Raw genomic sequence first — 23,853 nt, forward strand, 5'->3', positions numbered from 1 at the left:
CTAGGGTCACACAGCTAGTAAGTGTCTGAGGCTGGATTTGAACTCAGGTCCTCCTGACTCTAGGGCCAGCACTCTATCAACTGTGCCACCTAGCTGCCCACCAGTTTTATAGCACCTGACTAAAATCCTACCTCTTTAATTACAGTAGGAGATGGAGAGGAAGTTTTTAATAAGGAACATCTTTGGGGTAGTAGAGAGTATGGGTTGTGAATCCATGTCCTCTTGCATACTGGCTATGTAACTTAAGTAGACTGGCCATTAGGCACTAAAAAAAAATTGGGGGGGCCAAAATGACTCATGTTCTCTGAACTCCTAGAGGTTGTTAGTAGTTGTTGCTTTTCTTAAACCATTTAGGTTATTAATTATGTGCTCCCTTTGAATGATCACTATTTTTGCCCTGAATTATTAATTAAATATTATATTTTATTAATTAAATATTATATTTTATTATAATAATATTATATTATTATATATTACTATCAGTATTCATCTTTTTCCAGAAGTTCTTAAACTAGAGTCTGTGAACTTGGTAGAGAGGAGAAAGAGAGAGACAGAGAGAGAGGTAGAAATAGAAATGTAGATAGATAAATGTATATATATTGATATAGATAGTATATATTGATATAGATAGATGTGGAAGTAGATATAGATAACCATATTTTTAATATAATTGGTCTCCTTTCTAACCTTGTGTATTGCATACATTTAAAAACATTATTATGAGCAGTGATCTGTAGGCTTCTCTAGACAATCAAAGGGGTCCAAAAAAGGTTCAGAACCCCTTGCCTAAACTCATCCCTCTTCCTAACTGCCCTATATCTGCAAAAGACATCATAATCCTTCCAGTTACAAAGATCTGCAACCTTGGAACCATTCTTATCTCTTCTCTCTCTCTCATTCCCTCCTGCCCATCCCCATCAATTGTCAAGTCTTGGCATTTCTACCTCCACAATACATGGAACACTCCACATCCCAGTCCATGTGACTCATTTAGTATTTCAGCCCTTGCCCTCCTGCCTTTTCTGCCCCTTGGAAATCTCCAGGTTTTTTTCCAGACTCAGTCCAAGTGCCACTTCTGAAAGGTCTCTCCTGCTTCTCCATAACTATGAATCCTCTTCCCACCCCATAATTTTGTATTTATATTGGACGTATTTTGCACTTATTTACCCACATCCATATTGAATTTCCTCAGAAAAACAAACTTTTTGAGGACAACAACTTTCATTTTTGTGTTTGCAAGTCCCCATAATTCAACATTTTGGCTAGAACTTTTTTATTTCCTTTGGAGTTAACTTGTGACATCATTTCTTTAGAGAACTGCTGAAGACAAAACTCCCTCTTATCAGTGCAGATTGGGTCCTGCTTGGAAATTAAGTCTTAGACTAAGACTTCCTTGAAGCACTGAAAAGATAAGTGACTTACTTAGGGTCACACAGCTAATGTGTCTGAGGTAAGACTTTCTGACTCAGAGCTCTTTTATCCACCATGCATGTAACACCTATTGCATATGGTTCTGCCTGGTATGCAACAAATGTTTAATAAATATTTGTTAAATTAAATTGATTAATCTTCTGAACTAGGTTTTTGGCTCATTGAGGGTAGAAGCCAGGTCATATACTTAAAAAAAAATTCTTCCAAGAAGCCTAAAACTGCACCTAGTGAGAGCCTGATGAGCACCCAATGCTTTCTTGATGAAGATTATGCAAGCAACATTATTCTAATCATTTTTCCTTAGTTAGATCACTAGTGTTTATACAAAGATGTCAGACCAGATTTGAATGTTTTCCTTAACTACCCAGGTACCTTAGCCATAGGATAAATGGGAATCTAGTTTCAGTAAACTCCTAAGGACTCTTCCTAAGATAATGGAAATAAAATTCTAGCCTTGGGCATTGTTTATTTGCAAAACAATTAGAATGAAATGATAATCATCTCCACTTTTAAATAGCTCCAAGAGATATCAGCCTGTTACTGAGAAAGGCTCTACTCAGGGGACACAAAATTCCACCTACAGCTCTGTAGAAACAATTACTGAGATCCATAAAGCCAGCCTCTTGAAAAAGAAAACTGATCTGGGTTTTCAACCTTCCCCAAAACATAAGTATAAATCATCTGTGCTCCAGATGAACCAATACATCGAGTTGGCCAACAATGGGAGAATACAGTGAAACAAACAAGCAGAGTAATAGGGAGGAAGGAAGGAAGGAAAGAAGGGAGGGAGGAAGCGAGGAGCTAACATAAGTAAGGTTAAAAAACAGTGAAGATGATAGAAATAAGATTTATCACTTGGCATTTGGAGCCAAAGTTTTACTAACTTTTTAGTTAGTGAACCATAGCCCCCTTTTCACTCTTACATGAAGCAGCTAGGTGGCTAACTGCTAAATTTAGAAATCAGGAAGACCCAAGTTCAAATATTCGCTGTGTGACCCTGGGCAACTCTCTTAACTTCTCTCAATTTTCTTACCTGTAAAACGGGGATAATTAGTGCCTAAGGTTGTGGAATAAAACAAGATAATTTGTGTAAATACTATGCAAACCTTAAAGCACTGTATAAAGGCTAGAACTTATTGTTTAGGGCAGTCAACAAATCTCTATAGATGTATGTGGCTAATGAAAAGCCTCTGTAATGATTGGAATGACGCCACCTGCTGGAGACTTACTGTAGAAGAGTTCTTCCCATGAAGGGAAGGTCTTTGAGGGCAAGACCAGGAGTCTTTTCTTTGGCGTCAGGAAGTGACGCAGGCTAGTGGGAGGAAGAAGGGGGGAGCCTGGCGCTCAGTCTGACGCTCTTTCCTCTGGACTCTGGTGGAGAGTGGAGCGAGAAATGTGCTCTCCCTTTAATAGATAGGAATCTAGGCCTTTCTCTCTCTCTACACCAAATTCTTGTTTTCCTTAATAAATGCTTAAAAGCCTAACTCTTGCTAAAGCTTATAATTTATTGGTGACCACTCATTAGATATTTTAGACAGACTAGCTAGAATTTTAGCCCTTAACACCTCAATGAACCTGAATGCAGAAGTCAGTATTTAGTGGGTCACGGCTTTCTGTATCTTTGAAAAACTGCTATAATAACAATATTAGCCAACATGCATATACTATGTTCCAGGCACTGTGCTAAGTACTTTACAATTGGCCTCCCTGATCCTCACAACAACCCTACAAGGTAGGTGCTATTATTATCCCCATTTTGTAGATGAGGAAACTGAGGCAAACAGGTGTTAAGTGACTTAGTCATGAGGCTGAATTTAATTCGCATCTTCCTGATTCCAAATGTGGCACTCTAACCACACTGCACCACCTGGCTGCCCCATATGAATCCAAAAGCACAAAATGTCAAAGTTAGAAGGGAATTTTGTCAGGGGAAAATACAATAGATTTGGAGTCAGAAAGTCTGGGTTTAGTGCAGCTAGGTGGCACAATGGATAAAACACCTGCCCTGGATTCAAGAGGACCTGAATTCAAATCTGGCCTCAAACACTTGACACTTACTAGCTGGGTGACCCTGGGAAAGTCACTTGACCCTCATTGCCCCTCAAAAAAAAATTAAAAAATAAATATCTGGGTTTAAATTCTAGCTCTCTTTACACTGTGGGTCTTTATTTTCCTCATATATAAAGTGAAAGGGCCAGATTTGGTCTCTAAGGTCCTATCCAGTCCTAAATCTATGATCTGATAATTCAGCTTAACCTCTTCATTTTATAGATCAGAAAATTAAGGCCCAGGGAAGATGACTTTCCCAAGCTCACACAGCTGGGCCTAAAATTTACAATCTTATTGGTCACAACCTGGGGGGTCATTTTATCATATGCCACTGCAAAGTGACATGATTTGGAATAGAGGGACCTTCCTTCCTTCATTCAATAGATGTACCATAAGGCAGGGCTAAAAGTATTTTATTGGGATTTTAGAACCTGGGTTCAAATTCTGGCTTCACTACTGTGTGTGTGTGACCTTGGGTAAGCCATTTAATTTTCTGAGCCTCAGTCTCCTCACTTTATAAGTGAGTTGGCCAAGATGACTTTTAAGGAAAGTCTCTTCTAACTCCCAATGATCATTCAACAAACATTTATCCGTTCTTTACTGTGTATAAAAAGCCAGGTGTTAATCATCTTTAAACTTGTTTTCAAAAACTGCCAAAATGACTCTGGCAAACAATAATCCTTCCCTTACTTGAAATTTTGTGTGAAGCAATTATAGAGAAAGCTTACACCCACAAGTGCTCTCTTCTCTATCATTTAGCAAAGAACAAAGATTCCCTTGCTCCAGGATTAAACTATGTTCCAAATGAAAATTCTCTCTTGTTCTGTCTCCCCTCACTGAGACTTATTGGAAGGATGCTGGAATCTGTGATGACACTCTGGTTAGAGATAACCAAGCTAGGTAACACTCTCTACAGAGAGATAAAAAGAAAGAGGATGAGCTCAAATTGGGTGATAAGATACTAGAAAAGTCTAAACCTTCAACCAATAGAATGAAGCCTTTTTGAAGTTAGGGAACTTTTTCCTTTCATTTTTCGACTTCATATCCTTGGCCCTTTGATGTGCATTTGTTAAAAACGAACCAGGACAAAGCCTGAATTTGAATTTATTGTGATCCACGCTACAGGAAAACCAGCACAAATAAGACATGCTTTGACGAAGTACAGACTGCTAAGTTTGAGACTGTAGAATCGATAATACCTACCAATTCACAGGTAGAATAAATAGAACACTGAGAAACATAATTCAAAATTACGTGGGTTGCTCTTTAGAATCCTGAAACTTTATGCTTTAAAAAAATACAAAACCAAGTCTGTTAACAGCAATCTAATTTAGTCCTTTGATCGATGAGTGGTGGTTCACATCACAAAACCTCTCAAAATGTAAAAGAATTAAAGAGGGTGGAGTAATCAGGAAGGACACACAAGTGTAAAAAGATAGTTTTAATAAAGCATGTAAAGCAGCCGACTTCACAGATCATTAGAAATCCCCATTTAAAAAATGAAATCATCACAGAATGGGTAGGTTCTCACACTGCAGTTATCTATTTGTAGCCTGGAGTGTTTTGGATCATTAACAAGAACACTATGTTATTGTGAAACCAAATAAACATGATATGTAACAATTCCTGCTGGATAACAGATCCAAAATGATAGAAGCACCACATTTTGGAACTATATTTTTGTCATAATATTTTACTCTACTTGTCAACCTGCCCAAGTCTTCCACAGTGCCCTAATTTCCTTCAGAGAGGGAAAGTGTTACCTTAATTAATGACCAACCTGAATTATTTACTTTTCCAGCAACACAACCTTAAAAAAAACCCTCAAACTAAAATAATATGATGTGTTCTGTTCTCTTCTGACAAAAAAAAAAAAAAAAGCTTGTTTGTTGTTTGGCACTTATGTTACTTCTAAGTGGAGAAGGAAGATGAAATATGTACTACCTCAGTATTCTTTTCTCCAACAAGGAGCACTAATAAGAATACAGTATGTGTTATACAGGTTGCTATGACAAGAGAAATAGGTAAAGTCAACAGACTCTGAAGTATTTATTCCTTGGTGTAAGCCAGAAAGAAGAATGGGAGAATAAATTGGTAACCCAACATCCTATCTGAGTAACCAGCCTGGGTACCTACATTGTGGTCCTTCCATTATGTGCAGACAGGAAAAGAGATTCCAGACACCCAAAGGTACCAACCACCAAGGGAAGAACACCCACTCCATAGGAATTATACAAATGATCACATAGCAAACGCTAAAACAATTTACTAAGACATATACACCCTTTTTTCTTTCTTGAATCGTTCTTCTTGTTTAGAAAACAAACCCAAACTTTGTTGGTACTTTATTTAAAAAAAAAAAAAAACAAATAAACTCTAGCTTTTCAGATTTGTGATAAACCCTTTCTTCTCTATTTCCTTTGGTAAAACATTGGGAATATCTACTAAAATTAAATTGTAAAAAGTAAGCATGTATTTGGCTGAACTGTTTTGTGAAACCTTCTTGCTTCCCCAAACACAGGCCACCTGACACAATATATTTCCAGTCCTTCAAACATCAACGGTACGTCTTTTCTGGAGGGGGATAGAAAACTGGGCCATCTTCACAGAGTGAGAGGCCATGACTCATGGAAGTCTCATCAGCCAACAAAGCATCTTTCAGGAAGGGAGGTACCTCTGGCTCAGTACAATTCCTCAAATGTAGGTCTTTGCTGAAACAGAATTCAATTTGACCAAGCGTTTGTATGTCTTCTTCCTAGAAATTAAAAAACGACATTTATTTTCCCCCAGAAAACATGTCCTTGCTTTTGTTTTTTTTCCCTCAAATCATGGAATAGTGAAAAGCAGCATGGTATAGTGGAGAAGACACTGGACCCGGAATCAGAAAGACCTGGCTTTAACACTCACTGGCTGTGTGATCTTTGATTCCTTCCAGTTCTATGATCTTATGGATGTTAAAACTGAAAGAGACCTTAAAGATTATCTAGTTCAATCACTTAATTTTCAAGGTGAGGATACAGAAGCCAAGAGTTTAAGTGATTTCCAGAATTACTGATGACTTCTTAATTGCCAAATCCAATGGCCTTTTCTCAGTCCTCATTCTTCTTTTTTTTATTTAAATGAGGCAATTGGGTTTAAGTGACTTGCCCAGGGTCACACAGCTAGTAAGTGTTAAGTGTCTGAGGCCGAATTTGAACTCAGCTATTCCTGACTCCAGGGCCGGTGCTCTATCCACTGCGCCATCTAGCTACCCTTAGTCCTCATTCTTCTTGACCGCCCTTGCAGCCTAAAACCTAATGTTAACCACCCTCTTCTATGTTTTGGGAGCACCACTCTCCTCTGTTCTCCTATTAGATTGCTCCTGCTCAGTCCCCTCTGCTGGAATCTCATCCAGGTCATGCTCTCTAACCAGAGGGTAGATCATTGGGCCCTCTTTTCTCCTCCCTCTGTACAACTTCACTTGGTGATCTCATCAGCTCCCATGGATTTAATTATTATCCACAGGCTAATGACCCTCAAATATACCTATCCTGCTCCAAATTCTGATGACTTCTAATCTCACACCTCCACCTGCCTTTAAGACATCTCAAACTGGAGGTCCAGTAGACATCCTATAAACTCAATATGTCCAAAAGAGAACTCATTATTTTCTCCCCTACACCTTCTCTCTGTCCTACCTTCCCAGTTACAGTAGAGGGCACCTCCCAGTGCCTCAGGTTCACAACCTAGTATTTATCCTGGATTCCTCTTATCCTGCCATATCCAATGTGTTGTCAGGGCCTATTTATATCACCTTTGCAACATCTCCAGTGCAGGCCTTCATCACCTCATGCTTGCACTATTGCAATAGCCTACTGGTGGGTCAGCCTCGCTCAAGTCTCTTCCCACTCCAATTCATTTTCCATTCAGCCACCAGTGACTTTCCTTAAAGCTCAGTTCTGACCAAGTCAGAATTGAATTGTGTAGAGAGGAATTTTTATTGTTCTGGTTCATTAAAATATTATCACAAAAAAGTAAAGTTTGTCTACACATAAAAATACATTTGGCTAAGCACAAGCACATACGGGCATGTGCACACACACACGCACATGCATACACGCATACACACACACACCATGCATAATTTTTTTTTTCATCAGACATATGATATGCAGGACCATCTGGTCAAATAAGCCCTTCAGGAAATATTTACTCCTCACACTGCCTGGGAAATCAAGATTCTAGTTTGATGTCATGGAATAATTATGGGGAGGAAAAGGTATTAAACCCACTATCAAACCACTCCCTTCTAAAATAAAAGCTTTTAAAAATCAAATGCAAAAGCACTTGTTATTTCACTTATTTCATACATTAGGAGGAGATGTTTAGAAAATCACATCCACTAAGGAGCTTCCCTTTATTTGATCATAAATGGGTTTTTTGACTTATAGGAACTCTTCTTTTATCCTATTAAAGGCCTTTATTTAAGAAGCAAAGTCATTTTAGCCTCTCAAATTAAATCTAAGAAAATACATGGAATCATACCTACATAGGGGAACCTCAGGTTACTGAATTTAGACAGTGTCAAATTTACAGGCTATCCTGGCGAAGAGAAATGACAGAACTTAGTGCCTAGTTGGGGGAGAAAAAGACAAAACTGTAAGCTCCCTCCAAGAGGTCTGGGGTGGCTCCTTCTCCACACTGTTCTCCTTCTCTCTGCATCTCGAGCAGGAGCATCCTTTTGCTGACATGCTAGAATCTTTCTCTGTCCAGACTCATTAACTGAGGAAGCCTTTTGGGGCACACTTACCTCAGGTGCAGTTTGTGGTTCATGTCCAAGTATAAAAATATCCAGTTATAGCTCTAGATAGTTTATACTACATCTATCAGTATATACGTATACTTATCAGTATATACATATAAGGATATGTATAGCAGTATACAAATGTATCAGTATATATATATATATATATATATATATATATATACTTATCAGTATATACATATAAGGATATGTATAGCAGTATACAAATGTATCAGTATATATATATATATACTTATCAGTATATACAAGTATATATCAGTATATAAATACAGATCAATATAGATATATATCAATATATAATATAGATCAGTATATACAAATATATACCAGTATATACATATGTATATATATCAGTATATAATCAATATGTACATGTATATTAGTATATCCATATGTATATAGTACAAACACACAGTATATCTATAAATTATATAGTACAGGAAAAATAATGCTGGAGCAGAAATTGGAAAAGATTCTAAATTCTATTTTCACTCTGACTTATCAGTGAAACCTTGGACATGGACTTAATTTCTGAAAGTCTTTCTTTATCAATAAAATCAGGACAATCATACTTATACTTCTTTCCAAGAAGCTAAAAAGTAACAACATACATGAACTTGACTTTTAAAAGTATTAAACTATAGAACTGAATGGCAACTGTTGCTATGTGTGTTTTAAACAATTACTGCCATCAAAAAGGAAGACTTTGTTTCCTCAAGCCGTTATTTATTGTCTCAATACAGAATGTAGGAGGTTTCTGTAAAATACTTTTGCACTTTAAACTTTTAGTAAACTAGGTTGAAATGGAATAGAAATAATGTACTAGATACTTAAATAATGTATACAAAATAACAGCAATATTGTGAGATGATCTGCTGTGAATGACTTGGTTATTTTCAGCAATGCAGTGACCCAAGACAACTCCGAAGGACTTATGAAAAATGCAGTCCATCTACAGAGAGAGAAGTGATGGTATCCGAATACAGATCGAAGCATCATCTTTTTGTTAGTTTCTTTATCTGAAGTTTTGTTTTTGTCTGTTTTCTTTCACAACCTGGATAATGTGCAAATGTTTGGCATGTCTGCTCATGTGTAGCTTATATTGAATTGCTTGAGTGAGAGGGAGGGAGGAAAAGAATTTGGATCACAAAGTTTAAAAAAAAAATGGATGTCAAAATTTGTATTTTACATATAATTTGGGAAAATAAAATTCTAAAATATAAGATATTTAAATAAGAGAGATACAGAAGAAAATTAAAGCAATATAAAACCAAAAGTTATTTAAAAATCAGTTTTTAAAACATTTAAAACCAAATTTATTACAGTTTAGTATAACTACCTAGTGTTATTATCCATAACATCTTCTCTTAGTTTAGTTCCTGTGAGAAACCAAAAATTGCTACCATAGATGAGAAGGCACATATGTCTCATAAACATAGCAAAAGTGAAAGTCATACAACTTTCTGTCTCTTTCAAACCTCTAATCTGAGAATTAAAAGTTGAAATTAAAAGTTGCGCACCTTAAAAACTACAGGTGTCTTCCAATGACTGGGCCTGACTCCTGAGAAGTACTGGTTTATGGCTCTATTACAATGGTTCTTTAAGGAGTTATATATCTTTCTAAATAGAAAAAGAAATTACTTATTTAAAACACACACACACACACACACACACACACACACACACACACACACATCCCGCACTCTTCTGTTCCTAAGAATTTTATAGGAACAACTAAGTGAAAGAAAATATGGCTTAACATTCTTTAGTCCCTGAGTGTTATCAAACTCAGTGAAAGAGCCAACATGCCTTTCCATTGTAGAGATGAAAAAGAAGAAAAATATATATTCTACCTGTTCTGGTGGAAGGCACTGAATTTTTGGTATCACTCCATATATGCTTGCAAGGGCATTTTTAATGTCTGCAATCTGAAATTAAATAAATCAATTCATGTCAACTATTCAGAGTTAATGTAACTACCTTCTTTTGATTCAGACCCATGTGACACTGAAATTCCTTAATATACTTTAGCATAATACTGCATGCCCATGAGATCCATTCAATTGTCAATGGCAGGATAGAGGGTTTTACTACCAACAGACTTTCATCTCAAATCAATTATTGTTTATTAAAGTGTCTACCATGTACGCAGAACTATGCTCAATCCTTGGCTTACAAAGAGGAAAATAAACCACAGTTTCTGTGATCAGGCAATTTACAGTGTTCTAGGGAGAGAATAATATATGCATAGATAGCAATCTCCCACAGTGTAAATGCTGTTACTGTATTTTTAAGAGGATTTCCTTTTCTTTTTTTTGGGGGGGGTGGGGCAATGAGGGTTAAGTGACTTGCCCAGGGTCCCACAGCTAGTAAGTGTCAAGTGTCTGAAGACGGATTTGAACTCAGGTCCTCCTGAATGCAAGGCCAGTGCTTTAACCACTGTGCCACCTAGCTGCCCCCTTCAAAAGGATTTAATAAACTGAGGTTAAATGGTTCCATTACTTGACTGATTAATGAGAGATCTTGCCATTTTAGTGATTAATGTGGAAATATCAGAACATATTCCTTTTTTTCCTTAGAACCTGGCATGGCGGGGGGGAGGCAGGGGAGCAGCTAGATGGCACAGTGGATAAAGCACCAGCCCTGCATTCAGGACCTGAGCTCAAATTGGACCTCAGACACTTGACACTAGCTGTAGGACCCCTGGGCAAGTCACTTAACCCCAACTGCCTTAAACATCCAGGGCTATCTCCAGTCATCCTGATATATTTATCTTGCCACTGGACCCAGATGGCTCTGGAGGAGAGAGTGAGGCTAGTAACTTTGCACAACCTTCCCTCACTTAAATCCAATTCAGTGCAAGTCATGACATCACCTCAATGTCATGGACTAACAACAACACCTTTAATATCCTCTGTTTGGAATATAAAGTCCCTCATCACCTGGATCCACGTTACTTTCCCAATTTATTATACTCTATCCCCTTCATTCATTTATCAGTTCAACTAAAATGGCATTCTGGCTGTTCTACATACCCCCACCCCCACCCCATACTCTCACACACACACCCATTTCAACTCTTGCTGCTAATTTTTTCATAGGCTATTCCCCTCCTTCCTTACTTCTGCCTCTTAGAATCAATAGTTAACCTTCAAAGCTCAGCTCAAACACCACTTCCTCCATGAGGCCTTTCCTGGTTTCCTTCTTGCTATCCCTAGCTCTTGGTGTCTCCCTTCAAAATGACTTTGTGCTTATTTTACATATGTTTATTTTGTATATGTAGTTCCTCACACCCCCAATCCTGTAAATTCCTTGATGGAAAGGACTTTTACTTTTGTCTTTCTATCCCCATCATCTCTCTCAGTGCCTGGTGCACAGGTGGTTAACAGGAGCTTATCAATTAACTGATTGATATTAACCTTTCAAGACTTGGTACATAACCTCTGTTTGCCTCAGTTTCCTCATCTGTAAAATGGGGATAATAATAGCACTCACCTCCAGGGGTCATTGTGAGGATGAAATGAGATTATAATTCTAACGTGCTTGGCACAGTGCCTGACACATAGTGAACCCCATATAAATGTCAGCTATGACGACGATAGTGATGTCTCCAGGCCACAGGTTCTAGACACAAGTACAGATTATGAAGGAAAGCCTTCTAAACATCATAATCAGCAGCACCCTGATAGAACTATTTAAAGGACGACTGCACTTCCTTTGGTTTTCACTGGCACTGAGAATGTCAGCTGGAATCCCTCCAGTAAAAAGTAAGAAGAGCTTGTTTTCCATTTTGCACCCCCAGCACCTAGCATGATGTCTTGCACATAGAAGGCACTTGCTAATTACTTGCTGGATTGTATTGAAGTGGAGTGGAGTGGAATGTGCTTATAAATTGGAAGGCAACCAGCAGAAACAAAGCCAAAAGAGCTGACTCATTTCACAAAGCTAAATAACTGTCAGAGTCTTTCCAGCTAAGCCAGTGAAACCCCAGGAGTTAAATGTTTGTAATCACTGAATCATTTAAAGTCTTGATTTTGTATTCAGCATCCACTGGAAGAGAAAGACTAAAAATGAAAATTTGCATGTGAACAGAAGAGGACAGGAAAGATAGTTTGAGCTGAACATCTCAGAAAACACTTGCTTGGTTAAGGCTGAGATGGTCCCCAGGTTTGTTGTCTTCTTACTTGGCATTTTAGTTATAGATGAGTCTTAAAAGTAAGATACTAACCTGGTAGTATGAGACAGATGGCTCTATGTTCAACTTCTGAAGCACACTAAAAAACAAAAAAAAACAAAACCAAAAAAAGCCAAACAATGATATTACACATCTTAAAAATTCAGATATATCTTCTTTTCTTTTTTTCTTTTTCTTTCTTTTCTTTACTCAAAATATTATCTGTAGGATGTACAAATATACAAGTCTAAAAGAGATCACAAGAATTAGGGCTAGAAGATATCTTAGATATAGAAAAGAACATCTAATCCAAGACATTTTACAGCTAAAGAAACTGAAGCCCAGAGACATGAAGTGGATTTTTAAAACTCACTGAACTAGCAAGTAAGTTGAACCCTGATGTATGCGTAGGGCCTCTGACTCCAGATCTAGTAGGCTAGAGCACGGCTTCTTAAACTTTTCCCACTCGCGACCCCTTTTCACCCAAGAAATTTTTAGGCAAACCCAGGTATATAAGTAAATAAATTAGGTACACAAAACCTTTTACTGTTGCCAAACTTTTCTCGATCCACGTATTCAGTTACGTGATCCCATATGGGGTTGTGACCCACAGTTTGAGTTCCTCAAAGCCAAGGACTGTTTTTTGTCTTTGTATCCCTAGAGCTTAGCGCAGTGCTTGGCACATAGTAGGCCCTTAAGAAATGTTTACTGACTCAAAGTTACACAAATAGACATTCTTGATGGGACTGTTGTTGTTGAGTCATTTCAGTTGTATTCAATTCTTCATAATCCATTGGAGGTTTCTTGGCAAAAATACTGGAGTGATTTGCCATTTCCTTCTCCCGCTCATTTTACAGATGAGGAAACTAAGGCAAACATGGTTAAGTGATTTTCCCAGGGTCACTCAGCTAGTATCTGAGGCCTGATTTGAACTGAACCAAGAGCTCTATCCATGCACAACCCAGTTGCCAATGAGATTACTTTCTCTTTTAACTCACTTTAAGAAACGACCTTTAAAGGTACAGAAGAAATTATTTAGGATTTAAGATTTATGTAAGACAATGTTATTTTGTCAATGGTTAAAGTACCTTTAGTCTTAAAATATTTTCTAAAGCAGCAAGTTTTAACCTGTTCTAAAAAATATTATTAAAACACCATATGGGGGCAGCTAGGTGGCGCAGTGGATAAAGCACCGGTTCTGGATTCAGGAGGACCTGAATTCAAATCCTACTTCAGACACTTGACACATACTAGCTGTGTGACCCTGGGCAAGTCACTTAACCCTCATTGCCCTGCAAAAAACAAAATAAAAAAACAAAACAACAACAAAAACCACCACATAATTAATTTCTTCACTGGACTATGGAGGTAGTCAACCATGGACTATTTCACTGATTCTCAGATTCATCATCCCATCCCAAAAAGTAATTTGCACATTTTCAGTGACTCCTTCCCCTGACTTCCAGCCCAGAGTGACCTCTCTGCAACATCCCACCATGAATTCTTGGTTTTTTGTTTGTTTGTTTTGGGTTTTTTTTGCAGGGCAATGAGGGTTAAGTGACTTGCCCAGGGTCACATAGCTAGTAAGTGTCAAGTGTCTGAGGCTGGATTTGAACTCAGGTCCTCCTGAACCCGGGCCGGTGCTTTATCCATTGTGCCACCTAGTTGCCCCACCCCCCATGAATTCTTACTGTCTGTGCCACTCATTTGACACTTACCATGTGCTGCTTTGCCCACTTACTTCACTGTATGTGTGTCTGATACCCTTAAAGAAAAAGATTCTGAAGAGGAAAGGGCTATGTATTACATTTTGTGGTATCCCCCCCAAATCAATAAAGTTCGTCAAATATTGGGGCAGCTTGGTGGCACAGTGGATAGAGCACTAGCATGGAATCAGGATGCTTACTAGCTGTGTGAACCTGGGCAAGTCACTTAACTGACTGTCTTTTTTAAAAAAGTTTAATGAATGAATGAATGAAGAATGCACAAGAATTTTATATTTGCAGTCATATGAAGTTATTTACAAAAAGGCAACTATTAATACCTATGTTTTCTTTTCCTTCCTTCCTATTTCCCTCTCTTCCCACTATAGCTCAGAATTCCTGACCTCAAGTGTTCCACCAACCTCAGCCTAACCGGTAGCTGGAACTATACGTAGGTGTCACCATATTCATCTCCTTCTTACCCAGACAGATTTATATTCCATAATATCTCTATCATTTCTGGTAGCAAGTCCCTTTTAGACAAGTATTTTAGTATGAGAGTGGAAAGAATAATGGAGCAAGAGTCTGAAGACTGGGTTTGAACCGTAGCTCTGCAACCTACTGTAGAAATATTTTTAAATGACTAGCCCAATTTTGGGAGGGACTAAACTGTGGATGACTAATCTGGGGACTTTTGACTTTTAGCTATCTGACTGCGTTTAATTTAATATGGGCCATTTATAAAGTTCCACCACACTGCTCCACTCCCAAATTGATAAGCAAAATATAAAGAAGCCTCTTAACTAAATAATCCAAGCAGAGTTTATTTATGAGATACTATTTAAAATTAAGAATACAGGGAAATAAAATGTACAACCTGACTGCATTGCGGTGTGTCTCTTTCCACCATGTCTCTTTCCCACCTTCTGCATGGAATTTCTTTAATACAATAAGGGCCATAGCCACCACTTGCCTTAGGGCACTCAGGTACTTTATTCTAACTCTGAGCCCCTTTCACTTTGTAAATCCCCCTGCTTCTAACTTTCCTCTCCTTGCTGCCACCACTGAACCCCTGTGTTTCTCTCTCACCAACCTTCTGTCTGCTTGCTCCATCAGTCTGCCTTTCAGCCTCTCTTTTGCCACCCCTCTAATCTTGTCTACCTCTCTTAATCTTGGCCTTTCCTCCTTTCTCCTAGTCCTGCGTTACTGTTCGTCTCGTCCCCCTCTCTCCTTTCTAATCTCGTCAGCTGCCCTCTCAATCTCATCTCAGCCCCATCTCCTTGTCCGCCCTTCTTCTCAGCCTCTCTTGTCCCTCCTTGTCCCCTCCCTGAATCTAACCCCCAGGTCTATATATACCTTTTCTTTTCTCCACTCAAATCTTGGGGCTTCTTGTGCCCCCACAGACCAAGCTAATCTGTCAGCCAGGGCTGTGGCTGGTGGGGGTGGGGTGTGCTCGAGCCTCACATGCTACACCAGAGCCCAGCCTGGACAAGCCTAGGATCTCTCGGATACCTCCGCTCAGGTCAGAGGGAGCTGGGGGCTTTTCCCCTCCAGCTGTCTGACCTGGAGCCTCATACAGCCCACGGGGCTTTTTGGCTCAGCTGAAGCAGAGGGGGAGGGGCACCAGCACCTCCCACACAGAAGAGACCCTGAGGGCCTAAGGCTTTCTAATCTCAGCCTAAAGGTAGGGTCCCCAAATCAAAATAAATTTCCACACTACTTAGCTGTGTCTGTTACCTTTGACAAATCCCTTCCCCTCTCTAGCCCTTATTTTATTTCCCCATCTATAAAATGAAAAGGCTATATTTGAGTGATTAGAGATTTGGACTTTGAGTTGGGAAGAACTAGGTTCAAATCCTGTCTCTGATATTCATTAGTTGTTTGATCAGGGGATAGTCACATAACCTCCCTTATTGTCAGTTTCCTCAGCTATGAAATGAGGGGATTGGATGAGACAGCCAGTTGATTCCTACCCTTCCCAGATCTAAATATATAATACTATTATTTAATGGTGCTTCTCTGATCTATCTATCTATCTATTGATCAATCAATATACACACATATATATGCTATATACGATGAATGAAGAGTGTGAAACATGAAGAACATAGCCAAGTTTTTCCATCTCCTGTACTTTCTGTCAGAAATGTAATTTCCTAACGGGGTCACTTCTTTAAGGCCTAAAAGCACAGCTCTACTTGGCTACCCTAGGGGCCATGTATTAAAGCTAGGATAGTGGAAGAAGGCACCGTTCTTTCTATCAACACCAGACACAGTCTCATCTATGGTAAAATGAGAATTTCTCAGACACTCCTTTAGACATCTGGTCTTCTCTCTGACTGTCCTTGCCTCAGTTTTGGATGCAGACAGGCATGTAAATGATGAAGAAGATGGTCTGTCCTTTTGATTTCAGTGAAGTCAGGTAAAAAATCAATATTCTCACCTTGACCTTGGTTCAATTGACCAGGACGGCCTTCAACTATCAGATTTGCAAATGGTTTCTTAGCCCCTGGTCTTTCTACTGTTTTGGCCTCATTTCTAGGCTAGACAAACATGCAGGGTTTCTTAGTTCCTGCATTATAAATGCTTTTTATCTTAGTGAAATGGTTCAAAAAATATTTGAGAGAAGACTGTGGTTTACTAGTCATTGTTAGGCTATTTGTAATTCATACAGCTTGTCTTAGTCACAGCCATTCTCTGACAAATGAGAATAATATGAAGTAATCTTTTGCTAATCAACCATATTTAACTTATGTGATTCAAATCTGTTTAAATGATGAATAAACTTCCATCAGATTCCTAAGCATGTGTCCCAATCCCTTGCCAGATAAAAGCATCCATAAATGAATATTTCATCCAATTTCATACAGATGGATATTCCATTTAAACTTAATCAAAAGCCATGTAACAGCTGGGATTCTTACTGATAGAGGTGACTGCATTTGCTAGAATATAAAAGGAGCAGGGTGCTTTTTATAGTAGACAAGTGGTTCCACAAAAGACAAGCTGGGAGATAAACTTTAAAAAAAACCTCTCCAATCCGTGGGGATGTTTTTAGGTTTCCCCTTCCCTCCAAAAGGTACACAGTAGAATAAAAATAAATAAAATCATCATTTATATTTCTATCCAAAACATAAATTGCCACTCATACACAAATGGTCATTTATAATGTTGATATTATGGGACCACAGTTATTTTTATTTATTTATTTATTTGTTCATTCATTCATTCATTTATTTTTGCAGGGCAGTGAGGGTTAAGTGACTTGCCCAGGGTCATACAGCTAGTAAGTGTCAACTGTCTGAGGCCAGATTTGAACTCAGGTCCTTCTGAATCCAGGGCCAGTGCTTTATCCACTACGCTACCTAGCTGCCCCACCCCCCAATTATTTTACAAGGTCACTGAGAGCAGGAAATTGTTCTCTATTTTATTTTTATTCTCCCATAGCACCTGATACAGGATAACAGATTAAAGTACTGGCCATCTACTCCAACCCCACTCATTTAACAAATGAGGAAACTGAGGCCCAGAGAGGTAAAGTAATTTGCCCAAGATCACAGAAGTAGTAAATAGCAAAGCTGTGACGCCAAGCTCAGTCCCTTGATTTCAAATCCAGAGTTCTTTCTACTTTACCATGCAGGATGGAGGGAAGGAAAGAAGGAGCCCTACTATGTGCCAGGTACTGTGTTAAGGACTTTACAAATATTATTTCATTTCATCTTTTCAACAACTCTGGGAGGTAGGTGCCATTATTATCCCCATTTTACAGTTGAGGAAACCGAGGCATATGGAATTTAAGTGACCTGCCCAAGGTCATGCAGCTAGCCAGCAAAAGTCTGAGACCATATCTGAATTCAGGTCTTCAGATCTAGTACTGACTTCAAATCTAGTACTGAGGCACCTTGCTGCTGATACTGCCCATGGTGGCTACTCAATAAATACTGACTGTTGCTCAAAGGGCTATAAAACTGTGGACAGTCTTTGATCCACTACTAGGTCTGTATCCCAAAGAGATCATAAAAAAGGAAAAAGAACCCACATGTACAAAAATGTTTATAGCAGCTCTCTTTGTGGTGACAAAGAATTGGAAATCAAGGGAATGACCATCATTTAGGGAATGGCTGAACAAGCTGTAGTATATGAATGTGATAGGATACTATTGTCCTATAAGAAATGATGAGCAGGTGGATTTCAGAAAAACCTGGAAAGACTGACATGTACTGATAAAAAGTGAAGTGAGTAGCACCAAGAGAACACTGTACACAATAACAGCAGTATTTCGCAATAATAAACTATAATAGACTTGGCTCTTTTTAGCAATACAATGTGGTAAAAAATTATTTGTGGTAAAGATTAATATCCAAAATATTAGATGAATCCTTTGGGAGGGGCCGCATCTGGCCCACCCTGAGACTGCGCATGCTACTAAGCAGCTTTTGAAGGACCTCCCCTTTTGGGGAGGAAAACTCCACCGAAAAGGAGGCAACTGTCTATCTGTATTTCTACTTCCTTATTTCCCTAATTGGTTTCACCTTTATGGTCTAATTAATTCCCAAGCAATAAAACCTGATCCTTTATGAACTAATGCTCAGAGGCTCCTTTTCTTATTGGCCTGGGAGGTATATATAAAAGGGAAAGTTTAAAGGGGAGATTAATGCTCTGTATATCCAATTTTGGCCCTCACAACAATGTTTCAAGACAATTCTAAAAGACTCATAACGGAAAACGTTATCCACATGCAGAGAAAGAACTATGGAGTCTGAATGCAGACAGAAGCATATTGTTTTCATTTTGTTTTGGGGTTTTTTTTTGTTTCTCATAGTTTTCCCCTTTTTTCTGATTCTTTTACAACATGACTAATATGGAAATATGTTTAATATGACTGCACATTTATAATATATATCAGATTGCAGTCTTAGAGAGGAAGGAGGGGAGGAAAGGAGAAAAATTTGGAACTCAAAATATTATAAAAATTAATGTCCAAAACTATCTTTACATGTAATTGAAAAAAAATAAGATACTACTTACCAATAAATAAGTAAAGAATGAATGAATGAATGAATGCTGACTGAACTGACAGACAGGTTTGCATTATTTAACTAAATATCCAAAGAAAAGTATAGAGATGTTTTTCAAATAAGTATAATACATATAAAGTAATTGTAATGACATCTGGCAGGAACAAGATGAAGCATTTTGGTAGGATTTATGATAAAATATAGCACTTTATTTATACTCTCCTGATATGAATATCCAGACCTAAACACTCAAGTCTTTTCCTGAAAGAAGGAGGATGTGGGGAGAGAATAGGGATAGATTGGACAAGCAGGATCTATCCTTTCTTTTTCTTGGGGCTGCAACAAAGGGAGGTGAGGGTATAAAACAAATAAGTTATTAGCATTCCAAGTTGGAATGTGAGGCACACTTTCCTGGAAAAACAAAGTTATAAATGATGTTTAGGTTTGTAATGATTGAAATGATGCCACCTACTGGAGACTTACTATAGGAAAGTGCTGTGATGAAGTGAAGGGCTTTGAGGGCAAGACCAGGAGTCTTTTCTTTGGCATCAGGAAATGATGTTGGCTAGTGGGAGGAAGAAGGAAGAGACTGGCGCTCTGTCTTACGCTTTTTCCTGAGGATGCTGGTGGAGAGGGGAGCTATAAATGCGCTCTCCCTTTCACAGATAGGAATCTAGGCCTTTCTCTCTCTCTTTACCAAATTCTTATTCTCCTTAATAAATGCTAAAGCTTATAATTTATTGGCAACCACTCATTAGAGATTTTAGACAGAATAGCTAGAATTTTAGCCCTTAACAGGTTTTACAGGTAAAATAAATACTAGAATTCAGCTATACTTGGAAGTTTTTTCTGGGTTGAGACCCTAAGGACTACTGATAACATTATTTCCATTAGGAAGTGGAAATAATTGAAAATGGGAAAATGGAAAATAAATGAATATGGAAAATGGAGTTCCAAATGCCCAATTTATAAAGACTTTTAGAATGCAACCATTTCATTGGATGAGGGCAGCTTGTATTGGGTCTTTATTCTGGGAAGCCAAAGCCACTTTGCATAAATTACTTCTTATTATACAAATAGGATTTCAAATATGGCAGTGCCAGTTTTGAGAGGAGGCAACTGTAATGAGGGAAAGTAGCCTTGCAGGTTCCATACAACGATCAAGATGAAGTATCTTCTCTGCAGATCTCATACTCTATTTATGATTTTCTGATTCCCACTTTGAAATAGGTGCCCTTCGAAGGACTGATTAAATACAGCATGATAGCTTTTGAGATGAAAAGATGGACAATGACTTGATCCCCAGTGACCCTGTGGAACATGAACAAGGTGAAATGCTGATCTACTGGGATTCAAGAAAGGAAATATTTTTAATAGTCTACAGGGAAAATAATGTACTATTTTCACCATTTTCCCCAAGGACTAGATGTACCTCATCATCACCAAATTTTAAAAAAAATGTAGAAGTCAAAAATTGATTCATCTTTCATTTTCTTGCAAATCATTACTGAGAAATTTATCTCAGAAATTTTTGTTTAGGTGTCAAAAGCCCATAAACAGTATCAGTTTTGTTTCACTCATTTCATAGCCATAAAAACAATGATAAGGGGCAGGTAGATGGCACAGTGGATAAAGCACTGGCCCTGGATTCAGGAGGACCCGAGTTCAAATCTGGCCTCAGACACTAGATAATCACTAGCTGTGTGACCCTGGGCAAATCACTTAACCCTCATTGCCCTAAAAAACAAAGCAAAACAAAACAAAAAAGAAAATATGTTTAAAAAAAAACAATGATAAAGCTTCAAACCAAAATTCTTAGTGTGTGTATATATCTATCTATCTATCTATATGTATATGTATAGAGATATATAGATATAACCTATATCAGATTACCTGCTGTCTAGGGGAGGGGGGGAGGGAGGGGAGGGAGGGAGAAAAATCTGAAGTTGTAAAGCATGTATAAACAAAAGTTGAGAACTATCTTTACATGTAACGGAAAAAATAAAATATCTCAAAAAAAAAAAAAAAAAGAAATTCATTGCAGATAGACCAAAGAATGAATACCTAAAGAGATTCTGGCAACCTGGGTGAAAGTACAGTTGTTGAGGGGGCAGCTAGGTGGTGCAGTAGATAAAGTACCAGCCCTGGATTCAGGAGGACCTGAGTTCAAATCCAGCCTCAGACACTTGACAGTTACTAGCTGTGTGACCCTGGGCAAGTCACTTAATCGTCACTGCTTCCCCCAACCCCCCCCCCCCCTGCAAAAAAAAGAAAAAGAAAGAAAAAGAAAATATAGTTGTTGAATGGGCAAAAGGGGAAAAGGGGGAAGGGGAGGAGACTCCAACCCCTCTTTCTATGGCTTGATTTCTTTGCATGCCTTGATTAAGGGGGCTTCTAAATCAAACGCCATAAACTAGACATACAACTAGAGAGAGTCATACACAACAGGAACAGGAAATACCACCTTGTTTTGGATCCATTGAGTACATCAGTTGCCAGGAGGAGCAATACAACAACAGACAGGCATCAATAAGAATCATCCTGGTCATTAAAAACAACAAGACTGATATAAAGTGAAGAGAGAACATACCCATTGAGGTCAATAGCCTTATAAAACTCCAGACATTTACCGAAGTATTTTTTCTGAGAATTTAGAGCATCCAACTGGGCTGCACATGTTCCATGTTTCTCCCATTCATGCTTCCTGTAAGAAACAAAAGAAAAATTAAAGGTATTAAATAGTCTCTGCGGGGGCAGCTAGGTGGCACAGTGGATAGAGTACTGGCCCTGGATTCAGGAGGACCTGAGTTCAAATCTGACCTCAGACACTTGACACTTACTAGCTGTGTGACTCTAGTCAAGTCACTTAACTCCAATTACCTCACCAAAAAAAAATAAAAAGTCTCTGTGTGAAAAGAAAATTGGAACACATATTTGTTTCCACAAAATAAACCCATTTCATCCTACTGTTCTTTCAGACAGGTTATTTCTCAGCAAAGCAAAGGGAGTTGAGAGTGCTCACAACATGTACAATGTGGAAATCCCCCAAAGCGCAGGCATAAGCTACTTGGGATAATATTCGACAGCTCCCATAGAATGCTCTCTGTATTCTCTTCCCCTCTTTCATTGCTAATCAGTTCCAATTCAGTTCTACGATTACAGTGTGCTCAATTTACAATAGACTAAGGGTGAGAAACATGAAAATGCCATTGTTCAAACACCCACATAGTCGCTAAGAGATGTGAGTTGTGTGTTCTCATGCAGATAGCTAGAGTTTTACAGTCAGAGAATTTACAGAGACAGTAAGGACAGTCATTTTTCAGCAATTAGGCATGAATAGATAAGATAACTAATTCCTAAGGAAAATGCTTTAGAATTATTTAGTCTCAGTCTCTCCTCCTCATAGAGAGATTATTGCTCAGAAACACAATAATGGTAATTCAAAAGAAGAGAGAAATGATCCACCCACCTATCCCCTAAACTGTCTTCAAACTTACAGTAAAAATTTTTCTTCAAGAAAAATTCAACTCAACAATTTAAATCATAAGCTTTGGTACCTCGCATTAGGTATAGGGTTTCCAGTTTATCTAGTTCCACAAGGGGGGGGGGGGAGATAGTGTTGATCAGGTCATCCAAGAATTAAGTTAAAATTAACAAGCATTTATTAAGCACCTACTATTTAACAGGCACTGTGCTTAGTTTCTGTTGGTTCATTTGTTTTTTTGGGTTTTTTTTTACAAATATTACCTCATTTGATACACACACACACACACACACACACACACACTCTTAGGAGGGAGGTGCTAATTTTACAGATGAGGAAACTTAAGAAGATATAGGTTAAGTGATCTGCCCAGGGTCACACAACTACTACTGTCTGAGTTTGGATTTAACCTCAGATCTTCATTTACTGTGCCATCTAACTGCCTCTAGGTTTTGTTTTTTTTTTTTTCCCCCTCGGGGCAATGGGGCTTAAGTGACTTGCCCAGGGTCACACAGCTAGTAGTGTCAAGTGCCTGAGGCCGGATTCGAACTCAGGTCCTCCTGAATCCAGGGCTGGTGCTTTATCCACTGTGCCACCTAGCTGCCCCCTGCCCCTAGATATTAATGCCCAGAACGGATAAATGAACGTGGATGAACAAGGAATCTGTTGATTGAAAATTACTTGGCTATATATAGTAATAAGGGAGAATCTGCACTTGTTAATACTAACGCTATACCAGCCACTCATTTCTCAACCTCTTGCAAAATGACTTTCATCCTCATCACTCTCCTGAAACCACTTTTGCCATGGTCACCAACGACCTCATTGCAAATCCAAGACCTTATTCTTCTAGAGCTTGCAGTAGCTTTTGTCACTGCCGACCAACTGTCTCTTCCTTTTTTGATATTACTCCCTTTGTTTCCAAGATGCTGTTCTATCTTGCTTCTCTTCCTGCCTGCCTGCCTCTCCTTCTTCCCTCTCCCATTCACTAAATATAGGTGCTTTCCTCAATTTGCCTTGGTCTTTTTTTTTTTTTCTAAACCCTCTCTCTTGACAGCCTCCATAGTTGGTGTGTGGATTTCTTGGGACAAAGTAAAATAATTAAATCTATTTACATGCAATTAATCTAGCAACCTTTTACATTTTTTTAAAAAATCTTAAATGTACAGTGTTTTCTTCTCTTGCTACAC

At 38.4% G+C, this 23,853-nt stretch overlaps 1 protein-coding gene across 2 annotated transcripts in view; it reads right to left on the bottom strand.

Moving 5' to 3' along the window:
- Positions 1-4,906: 4,906 nt before the first annotated feature.
- RNASET2 (ribonuclease T2) overlaps positions 4,907-23,853 on the bottom strand; it is a 57,792-nt gene continuing 38,845 nt past the window's right edge. The window contains exons 7-10 of one of the 2 annotated variants that reach the window (XM_043963630.1): positions 21,770-21,883; positions 12,513-12,558; positions 10,138-10,212; positions 4,907-6,235 (exon numbers count right to left, since the gene is read on the bottom strand). In XM_043963630.1, the coding sequence (XP_043819565.1) occupies positions 6,038-6,235; positions 10,138-10,212; positions 12,513-12,558; positions 21,770-21,883 (433 nt within the window). In that variant the 3' untranslated portion in view covers positions 4,907-6,037. The remainder of the gene's footprint in view (positions 6,236-10,137; positions 10,213-12,512; positions 12,559-21,769; positions 21,884-23,853) is intronic. The other variant, XM_043963631.1, reaches the window with a different exon arrangement.

Source organism: Dromiciops gliroides, chromosome 4 (assembly GCF_019393635.1).
Source record: "Dromiciops gliroides isolate mDroGli1 chromosome 4, mDroGli1.pri, whole genome shotgun sequence".
NCBI lineage: Eukaryota > Metazoa > Chordata > Mammalia > Microbiotheria > Microbiotheriidae > Dromiciops > Dromiciops gliroides.